Here is a 13,087-nt window from a genome sequence, read left to right as displayed (position 1 = left end):
TTTAATTAACTATACTCACACACCCTTGCTCCAGCGAGGCACTACACAGCTGATTCCAGGCTTTGTTGACAGGCTGAAGCAGTGACATCCTGGATGCAGTGCATGTGACCTCTGCAGCCAGTGTGTTCAGCAGCTCTGCCGGTGTAGATGACATGAGCGGCTGAGTTCAGTGATTGCCTGCAGTGGCAGGGCTGTGGAGTCGGAGTCGTGGAGTCTGTGTCCTTTTTGGTGGAGTCGGAGTCAGCATAAAATGTACCGACTCCAACTCCTAAAATATATAATAAATTGGGTACAGTAGTTCAATGGAGTTTGTGGGGAATATTTTTTCATAAGAATTTGGGAAAGTTATGAAATGTCCTAGAAACGTCTGTCCTATTCCTGATCTAAGGGTCTAGACTTTTAGCTGAGATGAATCTGTGCTACAGTAAATTTATCACTTAAACATGAGCCGTGTATGAGGGAGTCGGTGTTATGGAAATTGAGGAGTCGGAGTCAGAGGTTTGGCTTACCGACTCCACAGCCCTGTGCAGCGGTCAAGTGAGCTGTAGTCAGGTCCCAGCTGCAGCATCTCAACAAAGACTGGGAGAAGCAGAGGACAGCATGTGATTGACTAAGATGGCCGCTTCCACTATGTTTTGTGACCTCAAACTAACTACTGAACAACAGTAATTGCAACTTGTCAAAATGGTTTTAATTTCTTAACAAGTCTAATAATAATGCAAAAAAAAATTTTTATTTCTATAGCACCAACATATTCCGCAGAACTTTACATTTCAGTCTACAAGCTCATCCTTAGGCTCCCCAAAAACAATGACCTAAATGGGCACCAAAAATGAGAGACATGTAACAGACTACTCACAATAGAACAGATCACTATAATCACTATAACACAAGGCTCTAAAACTAAATGCCATTAGTTTCAATGGTACATTGGCATAACAACTATCTCGGACAACTTTGATCACGGAGAAATAATTATGCTCTTGCTAAGTATTGCAAGGGTCAGATGTTATTTCCACCCCCAGTATATTCTCAACATGAAGAAATTGGTCACAAGTGCAGACACATGGGATAAAAGCAAATTCTTCTTTATTACCGAATACATGTCAGAATGGCAAAAAAAAAACCATCACAATTTTCAAGCAGAAAAAAATCCACTCTGAATCATGGTATCACTCTTAACAGTGATCATGAGTAAGAACAGTTTTCTGTGCGAAACGCGTAGTTCTATTGTTCTTTATTGCTGAACAGTCATTAAAAATTGCGTGCTGTTGGACATGTGACCATTTTCTTCATGTTGTAAGGGTGAGCAGGAGTGTAGTCCACGGTTTGGACTACTGAAATGACCACACCTGGTGACCTGCTGTTCACATCCTTTCTATCCAATTTCCACCATTTGCTGGGATTAAATCAAGCACCATCTATGCTGAGCTTTACATATAATTTTTCTACCATCAAATTTGGTGGTTTTAAAATAATACTTTAATAGATCATTAAAAAAAACAAACACTTTTTTTGTCAGGTCCATGTAAAATTTTCAATCAGAAAAATCCAAACGTTCAAGCGGCAATTCCAGCAGCATATGAGTTTTATGGTGCCTAAAAAGATCTGCTCTATGTGTAAAGCATTTCCCACAATCAGGACACGGAAAGGGTTTCTCACCTGAGTGAAATCTCCGATGTCTTATGAGAGTTGATATCTGGGTAAAACATCTGCCGCACTCGGGACAGGGAAACGGCTTCTCTCCCGTGTGGATTCTCTGATGTTTTACGAGATCAGCTTTCCGCATGAAGCTTTTACCGCATTCTGTGCAGAGGAACGGTTTCTCCCCCGAGTGGATCTTCAGGTGCTGAATAAGGTTCGATTTCTTTTTGAAGCACTTCCCACAGTTAGAGCACTGATATGACTTCTCCTCCGCATGGGCCCTCTGGTGCATCAAGAGTGCATCGTGCTCGGTGAAGCACTTACCACACTCCCAACAGGTGAAAATATTGTCACTCTGAACTGTACCATATGGAGGAAAAGCAGATTTATCAGGAATCATCTCCCCATCATAAGAAAACTCATTCACATCCACATCCTGAAATTCAGAATGCTTGTTATCGAAACTACAGCTTTCTTCTGGGGAATTCTCCACGTCATTTTTATCTTCCAATTCCCAATCTGGAGAGGAATTCCTGATGTTGTGGGCATTGGCTGTGGATAAAAACAGAGCAGATCTTAAAAATAACGTTAAAAGCTGAAAAATCATCAGAAAATATGCCGGCATTGTACTCCAGCTCAGTCCTAGTCAAGTGAAAGGGCCTGAACCAAAGTACCAGACACAAGTAGGTATGTATGAGTCAGTGTGAACAGTATAGAGGACATTAGCTTTTTTATTCTGCGTATCAGCAAGAATCCCAGGATTCAGAAACACCCTGATCAAATACGGATAGAATACTAGGATATAGTCCATAATTTTCGAAGACCATTAAAAGGGTACTCCCACCTCAAAGATCCTATCCCAATATGTAGTAGGTGCAATAATAATAATATTAGCAAATACCTCCAAGTAGAAATGTAGTATAGTTTTTCTGATTCGTTATGTCTCTTTCCTCTTGTGCAGGCATTGAAGTACCTTAGGTATCCATGGTTACAACAACTAGCTGTCACTATATCAGTGGTTGTAACCATGGATACCTAAGATCCTGCAAAGCCTGCACATGAGGAAAGAGACATGGCGAATCAGAAAAACTATACTACATTTCTAATTGGAGGTATTTGCTAATATTATTATTACACCTACTACATATTGGGATAGGATCTTGGAGATGGGAATACCTTTTTAAACCCACCTTTAAAGAGTAAATAAACCTTTGCTAATTTTTTACATTTTATTTGTCCTTTTAGCTGCAAGCAAATTGATGGGGGTCCACGTCCTTAGACCACACTGATCGCGCTGAAAAAAAAAAACACCAGGGAAGTTCTCAGCTTTGGAGAAAGGAGTGCACACAAATCCAAGTATGGATACAATAAAAAGTCTATATTATATTCTTATTCCGCTCTGTGTACACGCTCCGGTCTCCTGAACTGCACTCTTATTAATGGGATTTTTTGAGCAATTGTTGAGTATCTCTGGACCTAGACCCCCACCAATCTGCTAGCAATTAAAAGGAAAAAAAATATACAGAAATTTTTAGCAGAAGTTGAGTTAGGGTATGTGCACATGTTCAGTATTTGCAAATACTGATGTGTTGGCAGGAAAAACGCACGTTAGAGACAAAATTTATGCATGTGTTTTTGATGCATTTTTTCTCCCCATTCGTTAGAATGGGTGAAAAATGCTACAAAAACGCTGAAAGAATTGACATGCAGCAGATATGAAACGGTCACGGGTGTGTCAGGTTTGACAGACAGTCATTCTGGATCCGGCTGTAGAAGGTCGCTGCTCTTGGTCTTGCAGACAACTTGTTGATCCTTTAATCATCCCTTCCTCTCTAGGACCCAGCAGTGATCTCAACCTTCTGCTGCTAATTAACATATCCTTGCTGGATCTTTAAATACACTCAGTTTCTCCAGAGAGTTGCTGATGATAGAGTTAACTTCTCTGTTCAGGTCTGGAATTCTAGCAGTCTGCTAGATTCTCCTTGGAGTTCCTTTGTGGATTGTAGTCATGATTTCTCGGGGTGTCTTCTCAAATCTAAGTGTATCCCCTTTGTCTGTTTCCCTGGTTTGTCTTTAGTTGCCGTGGGGCTGACTAGTGCTCACCCCTCCCCCTCCCTACCTAGGGCCTAGCTCTAGGGTTAGCCAGAGGAAAGGTATCCTGCTCGGCAATAGGTGCGGAACCTATTTAGGGACGATAGGGGAGTCAGGGTGTTGTTAGATCTGCTTAGGGGTCTCCACTCCCCCTATACCTAGTTGCTGGGCTTCCCCCCTTTTCCAGTCGTCGTACACTGGGTTCTTCCCATACCTAGCATGACAGAAACTGTTTCAAATCTGCAAGGATAAGCAGCGTGTGCATCGAGACTTCAGGAATCTCATCACTTTGCTGGTACTGTAAAATGCTGAGAGTTTCTTCGCAACTAAACATGCTGAAAAAACGCAGCAAAAATGCAACGTGTGCACATTGCCTACCCTTTAAAAAGGGACAAAACATATATACACATATACATTCTGAAAAGCCTCTAGTCCGCATGTTGGGTGTCTGGAACACCTATTAAAGTCAGAACTTTAGTTTATACAGCACCACTATCTGAATTTTCTTTTCATTTATACTAAGAATATTCTTCTAGAGAGATGATCCTATAAAAAAAAAGGCTAATATAACCCGAATGGCCACTTTATCAGAGACGGCCAGGCCTTGCAGCTCTGAGGCTCCTTTAGTCTTCAGAGCTACAGCAATTCACTTTAGCATACTCACAGCTTCCACCAGGTGTTGAAATCATTCTGCAGGAACATTGGCCCAAGCGGACAGGATAGCTTCTGGAAGTTGGCGCAGAATAGGTGGAAGTACTGACATGCTATGAATATCCTGTTCTACCTCATCACAGAGATGCTTTATAAGATGAAGATCTGATGACTGTGAAGCCCAGGGAAGCAAGGAAAGCTTATCGACATGCTCCTGGAACTAATTAGTTATTCTGTGACCTGTGTGGGATGTTGAATTGTCCTTCAACCATAGGGCCATGAAGGGAAGAACTTCGTTTGCCACAATGCATAGGTAAGCCCTAATGTCCCAAAGACCATCCAGGTATCAGAGGGCTAAGGCAGTACCAAGAAAACATTTACCCACCAAATTACTCCACCTATACCAGCCTGGACTCTTAGCACTTCACAAGACGGGTTTATCAGCTATACCAAATTCTGATGCTTGCACCAACATGGTGAATACATCTTCCCAGGCAAGATGTACTACTGCTCACTGATCCACGTATTTTGCTCTTTTGCCAACTGGAGCCTTTTTGTTTCCCATAGATAGCAATAACACTCAGCTGGTTGTCTGCTGTTATAGCCCATCCGTGCTAAGAAACGAATATCAATCAACTTTTTATTTTATATCCAGAGGATTCCCTTTTACTGGATTTTTTTCCTCGATCACACTATCCTCAGTATTCCCTCAACACCATTGCATGAGAAAAACACAACAAGGTAAATGCTTGCCCTGACTGGTCTACCGCCGATGACTATGTCTCTTTTGAAGTCGCTCATATTGTTCAATTCTCTTATTCTTGCTCCCAGATGGTTAACACCATGAAGAGGCCTTCACAAGGGAAAATCACACCAATCCTCCTCCTAGGATTGATGTGGGGTGATACAGGACCCCTTTAGTCTTCATTCCAAGCACACTAACAACTCAGTGTAAGGCCTCTTTCAGAAGTCCTGATATTTCCGATACTGGAAAAAACAATACCTGAGATATCAGTGTCCGTGTGTACGTGTGTGGCATACATGTGCCGCATCAGTATCACACTTTCCGGTGCCAGGGAATCAGTGGTACAGTTTGCGCTGTTCCTAAGCGCCAAGTGCTGGAGGCAGCTCTCATCATTGTCCCCTGTTGGTGCTGAGATCATCCCCAGCAAGGGACATTGTTGAGAGTTGTATTCTGCCCCTGCTGTGTCCAACAAGTGTAGAAATAAAATAAAAAAAAAAAAACACATACATACCAACCTTTACACAATTCCCTGAAGCTATTGTCCCCTGTAAACAAACCAAAAATAAAAAAAACACAATATCCCTCACCTGTCCAAAGTTTAAATAATCCAGAATGTCCCACGCCATAATCCATGGCTTGAGGCGACCGCACATGCTGAGTAGCAGAGGAGAATGACTCACTGCATTGAGCGGGCTCCTGAACTGTGCTGAGCTCACAGAGTAGTGTCCAGTCTTGTGTGGTCGCCTCAAGCCACCGCAGACGCTGATGCAGAAATGTTGCACAGATGGATTGCAGCGTGGGACTCTGGATTATTTAAACTTCGGACAGGTGAGGTATATAGTGTTTTTTTATTTTTGGTTTGTTTATAGCGGATAATGGCTTCAGGGAATTGGGTGTAAAGGTGAGTATAATGTGTTTTTTATTTTATCCTTATTTTTACACTTGCTGGACACAGTGCGGGCAGAATACAATACAACTCTCAACATTGTCCCCTGCTCGTGCTGATCTCAGCACCAGTAGGGGACAATGATAAGACTTGCCTCCAGCACCCGGCGCTTGGGAACAGTGGAAACTGAACCAAGATTCCCAGGCACCGGTACGTGTCACACTGATGTCACAAGGATGTCATCCTTGGCTCAGTGTGTACGCGTGTAGGACGCTTTGCGGCCCATACGGTGTGCAAAAAACGGGCATGTCAGCGTGTTTTACCCACAGACACACGGTCTGTAGAAACACACTGACGTGTGCAGACTAGTGTTGAGCATTCAGATACTGAAATATCGGGTATCGACATATATTCGCTGTATCGGAGTTCCGATACCGAGTTCCGATACTTTTACAATATCGAATACCGGAATCGGAAGTTCACATAATGCCTGCGCTCTGCAGTGTCTCTGAAGGATGACAAGCTGGATGGCAACGCTTAGCTGCGATCCAGCCTGTCATCAGAATGCCATCCCAGCGTGGGAGAATTCTCCTGCTCAAGCGCTGACATTACATTATCTCCCTTACATTACAATTAAATGGAATAGCAGGAATTAATATTTTTTTAAGACGTTAATGCCACAGCCATGGTGGTTGTGGCATTACAGTGGTTGCCCAAATCGATGGGAACAGTGCTCACAGTGAAACATGAAAAGCCGGCAATTCAGCAGCGGCATACACCGGTACCCGACAATTTAGAACAGAAAGAATAGAGCTTCACACATAGACACATGTCAGTCACATATATAAGAAGTACAGTGACAGTGTTGGTTACTGTACTTGTCATTTAGTGTTAAAGGATTTATTTAAAAAAATAATAGTGTTTTCATGCACTGTCTCTTTAAAAAAAAGCCAGCTGGCAATTCAGCATCAGTAACTGACAATTTAGAACAGAAAGATAGAGCATCACACATAGATATTATATATGTGACTGACATGTTTCTAATTACAGTGACAGTGTTGGTTACTGTACTTGTCAATTAGTGTTAAAATAAAGGATTTATTTAAAAAAAAAATTGGCGTGGGGTTCCCCGTAATTTTAGTCTCTAGCGGAGGTTAAGCAGAAGGCTGGGGCAGATGTTTGAAGCCTGGGAAGGGGGTAATACCCACAGAGCTTCCCAGGCTACTAATATCAGCCCCCAGCTGAATACCTAGCCTTTACTAGCTATTAAAATGGGGGACCCCAAAAAAATGACGTAGGGTCCCCCCTATTTTAATAGCTAGCAAAGGCTAGGCAGACAGCTGGGGGTTGATATTAATAGCCCAGGAAGGGTGCCATGAATATTGGCCCCCTCCCAGGCTAGAAACACCAGCCGTCAGCCGGCCCAGAAATGGGGCATCCATAGGATTCGCCAATTCTGGCACTTAGCCTCGCTCTTCCCACTGCCCTGTAGTGGTGGCAGTGGGGTAATAGGGCTGGGGTTGATGTCAGCTTATAATGCCAGCTGACATCAAGCCCAGGTTAGTAATGGAGAGGCGTCTATAAGACACCCCCATTACTAACCCCATAGTGAAAGTTAAAAAAAACACAAACACCCAGAATAAAGTCCTTTAATTGAAATAAACACACAATTCTTTATTGTTCTAAATTAAACCATACTTACCATCACGCCCATTCCAGCTGAAGCCAACGATCTCCTGCAATAAAAGTAAAATAATAAAGCAACATCATCCTTACCTTTCCATGGTTTCCAGGACGGCTTCAGCTCTGCTACATCGAGATGACAGGCTGGATCGCAGAAGAAAGCTGCCATCCAGCCTGTCATGCCGCAGGCAGACACTGAGAAGCGCAGGCATGCTTGCGCTCCTCAGTGTCTGGCTGTGAAAGCATCCAGATGAGCCGACAATGAACTCAGCTCACCTCATGCACGTCACTGACAGCGTGGGAGAATTCTCCTGCACATGCGGTGAGCATGAGAAACTCGGCTCATCTGGATGCCGTCACAGCCGGACACTGAGGAGCGCAAGCATGCCTGCGCTTCTCAGTGTCCGCCTGCGGCATGACAGTCTGGATGGCAGCTTTCTGCTGCGATCCAGCCTGTCATCTCGATGTAGCAGAGCTGGAGCTGTCCTGGGAACCATCGAAAGGTAAGGATGATGTTGGTTTATTATTTTTCTTTTATTGCAGATCATTTGGCTTCAGCTTGAATGGGCGTGATGGTAAGTATGGTTTAATTTAGAACAATAAAGAATTGTGTGTTTATTTCAATTAAAGGACTTTATTCTGGGTGTTGTGTTTTTTTTTTAAATACTTTACTAGAAATTCATGGCGGTCATGTCTAATATTGGCGTGACCCCATGAATTTCGGGCTTAGGGCCAGCTGATAATACCAAGCTGGCCCTAACCCCTTTATTACCCAGTGAGCCACCGCACCAGGGCCCTGGATGAGTTGGGTACAGCGCCAGAAGATGGCGCTTCTATGAACGCGCCATTTTCCGTGGTGGCTGCGGACTGCAATTTGCAGCGGGGGGGGCCCAGAAAGCTTGGGCCTCCCTGCGCTGCAGATTCCAGCCCCCAGCTGCCTAGTTGTACCTGGCTGGACACAAAAATAGGGCGAAGCCCCACTTTTTTTTTTTTTTTTTTTAATTATTTCATGAAATTCATGAAATAATTAAGAAAAAAAGGGCTTCCCTATATTGTTGTGTCCAACCAGGTACAAATAGGCAGCTGGTGGTTGGGGGCAGCCCGTTCCTGCCTGCAGTACCTGCCTGGACACAAGTATAGTGCGAAGCCCCACGTCAATTTTTTTAAAATTATTTCAGGAAATTCATGAAATAATTAAAAAAAAAAATAGATGTGGGGCTTCGCACTATATTTGTGTCCAGCCAGGTACAACTAGGCAGCTGGGGGCTGGAATCCGCAGCGCAGGGAGGCCCAAGCTTTCTGCCCCCCCCGCTGCAAATTGCAGTCCGCAGCCACCCCGGAAAATGGCGCATTAATAGAAGCGCCATCTTCTGGCGCTGTACCAAACTCATCCAGGGCCCTGGTGCGGTGGCTCACTGGGTAATAAAGGGGTTAGGGCCAGCTTGGTATTATCAGCTGGCCCTAAGCCCGAAATTCATGGGGTCACGCCAATATTAGACATGACCGCCATGAATTTCTAGTAAAATATTTAAAAAAAAACACAACACCCAGAATAAAGTCCTTTAATTGAAATAAACACACAATTCTTTATTGTTCTAAATTAAACCATACTTACCATCACGCCCATTCCAGCTGAAGCCAACGATCTCCTGCAATAAAAGAAAAATAATAAACCAAAACCAACATCATCCTTACCTTTCCATGGTTACCAGGACAGCTCCAGCTCTGCTACATCGAGATGACAGGCTGGATCGCAGCAGAAAGCTGCCATCCAGCCTGTCATCCCGCAGACACTGAGAAACGCAGGCTTGCTTGCGCTTCTCAGTGTCAGGCTGTGACGGCATCCAGATGAGCCGAGTCTCTCACGCTCACCGCATGCGCAGGAGAATTCTCCCACGCTGTCAGTGACGTGCATGAGGTGAGCTGAGTTCATTGTCGGATCATCTGGATGCCGTCACAGCCAGACACTGAGGAGCGCAAGCATGCCTGCGTTTCTCAGTGTCTGCGGGATGACAGGCTGGATGGCAGCTTTCTGCTGCGATCCAGCCTGTCATCTCGATGTAGCAGAGCTGGAGCTGTCCTGGGAACCATCGAAAGGTAAGGATGATGTTGGCTTATTATTTTTCTTTTACTGCAGGAGATCGTTGGCTTCAGCTGGAATGGGCGTGATGGTAAGTATGGTTTAATTTAGAACAATAAAGAATTGTGTGTTTATTTCAATTAAAAGGACTTTATTCTGGGTGTTTGTGTTTTTTTTAACTTTCACTATGGGGTTAGTAATGGGGGTGTCTTATAGACGCCTCTCCATTACTAACCTGGGCTTGATGTCAGCTGGCATTATAAGCTGACATCAACCCCAACCCTATTACCCCACTGCCACCGCTACAGGGCAGTGGGAAGAGCGAGGCTAAGTGCCAGAATTGGCGCATCCTATGGATGCGCCATTTCTGGGCCGGCTGGTGTTTCTAGCCTGGGAGGGGGCCAATATTCATGGCACCCTTCCTGGGCTATTAATATCAGCCCCCAGCTGTCTGCCTAGCCTTTGCTAGCTATTAAAATAGGGGGGACCCCACGTCATTTTTTTTGGGGGGGGGGGTCCCACATTTTAAAAGCTAGTAAAGGCTAGGTATTCAGCTGGGAGCTGATATTAGTAGCCTGGGAAGCTCCGTGGGTATTACCCCCTTCCCTGGCTTCAAACATCTGCCCCAGCCGTCTGCTTAACCTCCGCTAGAGACTAAAATTACGGGGAACCTCACGCCAATTTTTTTTTTTAATAAATCCTTTATTTTAACACTAAATGACAAGTACAGTAACCAACACTGTCACTGTACTTATTATATATGTGACTGACATGTTTCTATATCTAATCTAGGTGTGAAGCTCTATCCTTTCTGTTCTAAATTGTCGGGTACCGTGTATGCCGCTGATGAATTGCCGGCTTTTCATGTTTCACTGTGAGCACTGTTCCCATCGATTTGGGCAACCACCTCCCCCAATACATTCCACATTATTGTTAGTTGTTTTTCTTCATGTAGAATTAACCTACAAGGAAAGAAAGGGTTTATTTTCATTCCGATATTTGTGTCCCATTGACTAGCATTGGTTTCCGGTATCGGAATCGGCCCGATCCAATCCGATCCGATATTTCCTGATATCGGAAGGTATTGCTCAACACTAGTGCAGACCCATTCATTGGAATGAGTCTGTGTGTGTAAGTGTCTCCAGTACATGTGAAAACTGTCACCACACGTACTGGAGACACTGACGTGTGAAAGAGCCCGTACATTGATTTGGTCATGGAACCAGTGGTACGGACATTTCTCCTAACTGTCCCAGGAGTGATTTTACAACACAACAATGCTAGGCCATATGTTGACGTCATAGTTCGGCAATTGCAAAGGGAGCTGTCAGCAGCCGATCTTGATAAATTTTGTGCCCAAGTGCATTCAGCGTGGCAGGACATTCCTAAGACAACCATGAATAACCTCATTGATATACACCTTTTTGTGCCAAGTGCAGGGATTTCTGCATGTTGTGCTCATACTTTTTATACTGAATAAATCAAAATATTTAAAAAACGTTGTTACTATTATTTCATCATTTCCATATCACTAACATGGTTATTTCCATAATGCCATGACTTTTCCTTTTTTTTGTGTTGCAATTTCAATGTTGAGGAGTGTATATTAACACTTTGCATTTCTTGAAGTGGCTTTTCCAGGATTCAAACTCACAACCCCTAGCATGGCTGCTCTTTATGCAGAGAAAATCCTCATATACCCAAGTAGTAGTATTCCTTTTTACAGGCTTATTGTACTGGTACATATTGGTATATAGGGATGTAATATATAATACAACCTTATACACCTGTATATTAGATGTGAAATAAAAATCAGGGACTTTTTCCCTATAAAATTATAAAAAACAATTACATTTTTTAATATAGTTTTTAAAAATAATCACAAACCAGTAAATAACACTGACATATCTAGTATGCCTGTAATCGTAACAACCCTTACAATATAGTGAACACATTATTTATAGTGATTGATTAATAGATTATTGTTATTTTCTTTTTTCTTTCTCCTTTAAATTCACAAAAATTAAACCAAATGTACGTGTCTGGCTAAATGGAACTTTAAAAAACAAACAAAAAAACAGCACCTCATATAGTGAAACTTATGTGAAAATAAAAAGGTTATGATTCTTACTATAATGAAAGAACAAAAAAAAAAAATAAATATATATATATATTTAGCCTGGTCGTCATTGTGCATGTGCTATGTAATGTGTGTATTTTATATATGCTCGTGTGCATGAACTATGTATTTATGTGCATAATGTAACGCGTGTAATGTGTTAGCATGTGCAGAATTTATATATGCATGTCTAATGTGAATATGCATGTAAATATGCACATGTATACGCAGTTGGGGCCTGAAGGAGGGAAGGGTGGCAAGCACAAATCCAGCACATGGGGTCCTTCACTGCCAGTGTTGGTCCCTGGTATATACAAATGGTCTCTTCAGAGAGGAAGAGGACTAAAACTCTAGTGCCACCTATAGGAAGTCCAATCCTAAAAGTCAATATCGACTCTCTAACGATCCTAGTTACATGACTTGGGATAAAAGCCAGAACTAGAATCTCAATTTTCAGACACTATGTTTCAGGGTACTGCCCCTCGTCAGTGCAGAGTGTGAGAGGTGTCTGACAGAGATCCAATTTATCCTAAATCACATGACAAGGCTCATTAGAGAGTTTATATTGACTTTTAGGATTGCTACTTCCTATAGGTGGCACTAAAGTTCTAATTCTCTTCCTTTCTGAAGAGACAATTTGCATATTTCCCAGAGGAGCATTGCGGATTAATAGTCTCTTCACCTTGACATGCTTAGCATGTCACTCTCTGCAAGGAGAAACGTTACCCCTTGGATCCATCTATATATATATATATATATATATATATATATAATCGTCTTATCCCGTCCGTCCGTCTTATCCCGTCCCGTCCGTCCGTCCGTCTTATCCCGTCCGTCCGTCTGTCTTCTCCCGTCCGTCCGTCTTATCCCGTCCGTCCGTCCGTCCTGGAAATCCCGCGTCGCTCATTGGTCCGGCAGCGGCCAATCAGCGCCACGGGATTTCTGAAAAAAGATGGAGGCCGTTAGCGGCTCATCTGCGGGACGGAGATGCAGCCGGGAGATGACCGACGCGAGGCGCTCATCTCCCGGCCGGTAGCAGCAGAAGGACCCCGACCGCCGGCGCCGCTGACCTCCATGCGGCTAGGGTGTCAAGGGAGGACCGGGGAGCGGCGCTGCAGGTCAGGATACTTCTGCTGAGAGCAGTCGCTCATCTCCCGGCTTCTCGCAGCGGAAGTAGCCGCACAGGCA

At 43.5% G+C, this 13,087-nt stretch overlaps 1 protein-coding gene across 7 annotated transcripts in view; it reads right to left on the bottom strand.

The window, feature by feature from the left end:
- Positions 1 to 13,087, bottom strand: part of LOC141166567 (uncharacterized) — a 47,684-nt gene that overhangs the window by 18,026 nt on the left and 16,571 nt on the right. For all 7 annotated transcript variants that reach the window (XM_073653385.1, XM_073653380.1, XM_073653379.1 and 4 more), the window contains one exon: positions 1,663 to 2,196. In XM_073653385.1, the coding sequence (XP_073509486.1) occupies positions 1,663 to 2,196 (534 nt within the window). The remainder of the gene's footprint in view (positions 1 to 1,662; positions 2,197 to 13,087) is intronic.

Source organism: Phyllobates terribilis, unplaced genomic scaffold (genome assembly GCF_046119375.1).
Source record: "Phyllobates terribilis strain yellow unplaced genomic scaffold, ASM4611937v1 Scaffold_11__3_contigs__length_659146591, whole genome shotgun sequence".
Lineage (NCBI taxonomy): Eukaryota > Metazoa > Chordata > Amphibia > Anura > Dendrobatidae > Phyllobates > Phyllobates terribilis.
This window is presented reverse-complemented; position numbering and strand designations above follow the sequence as displayed.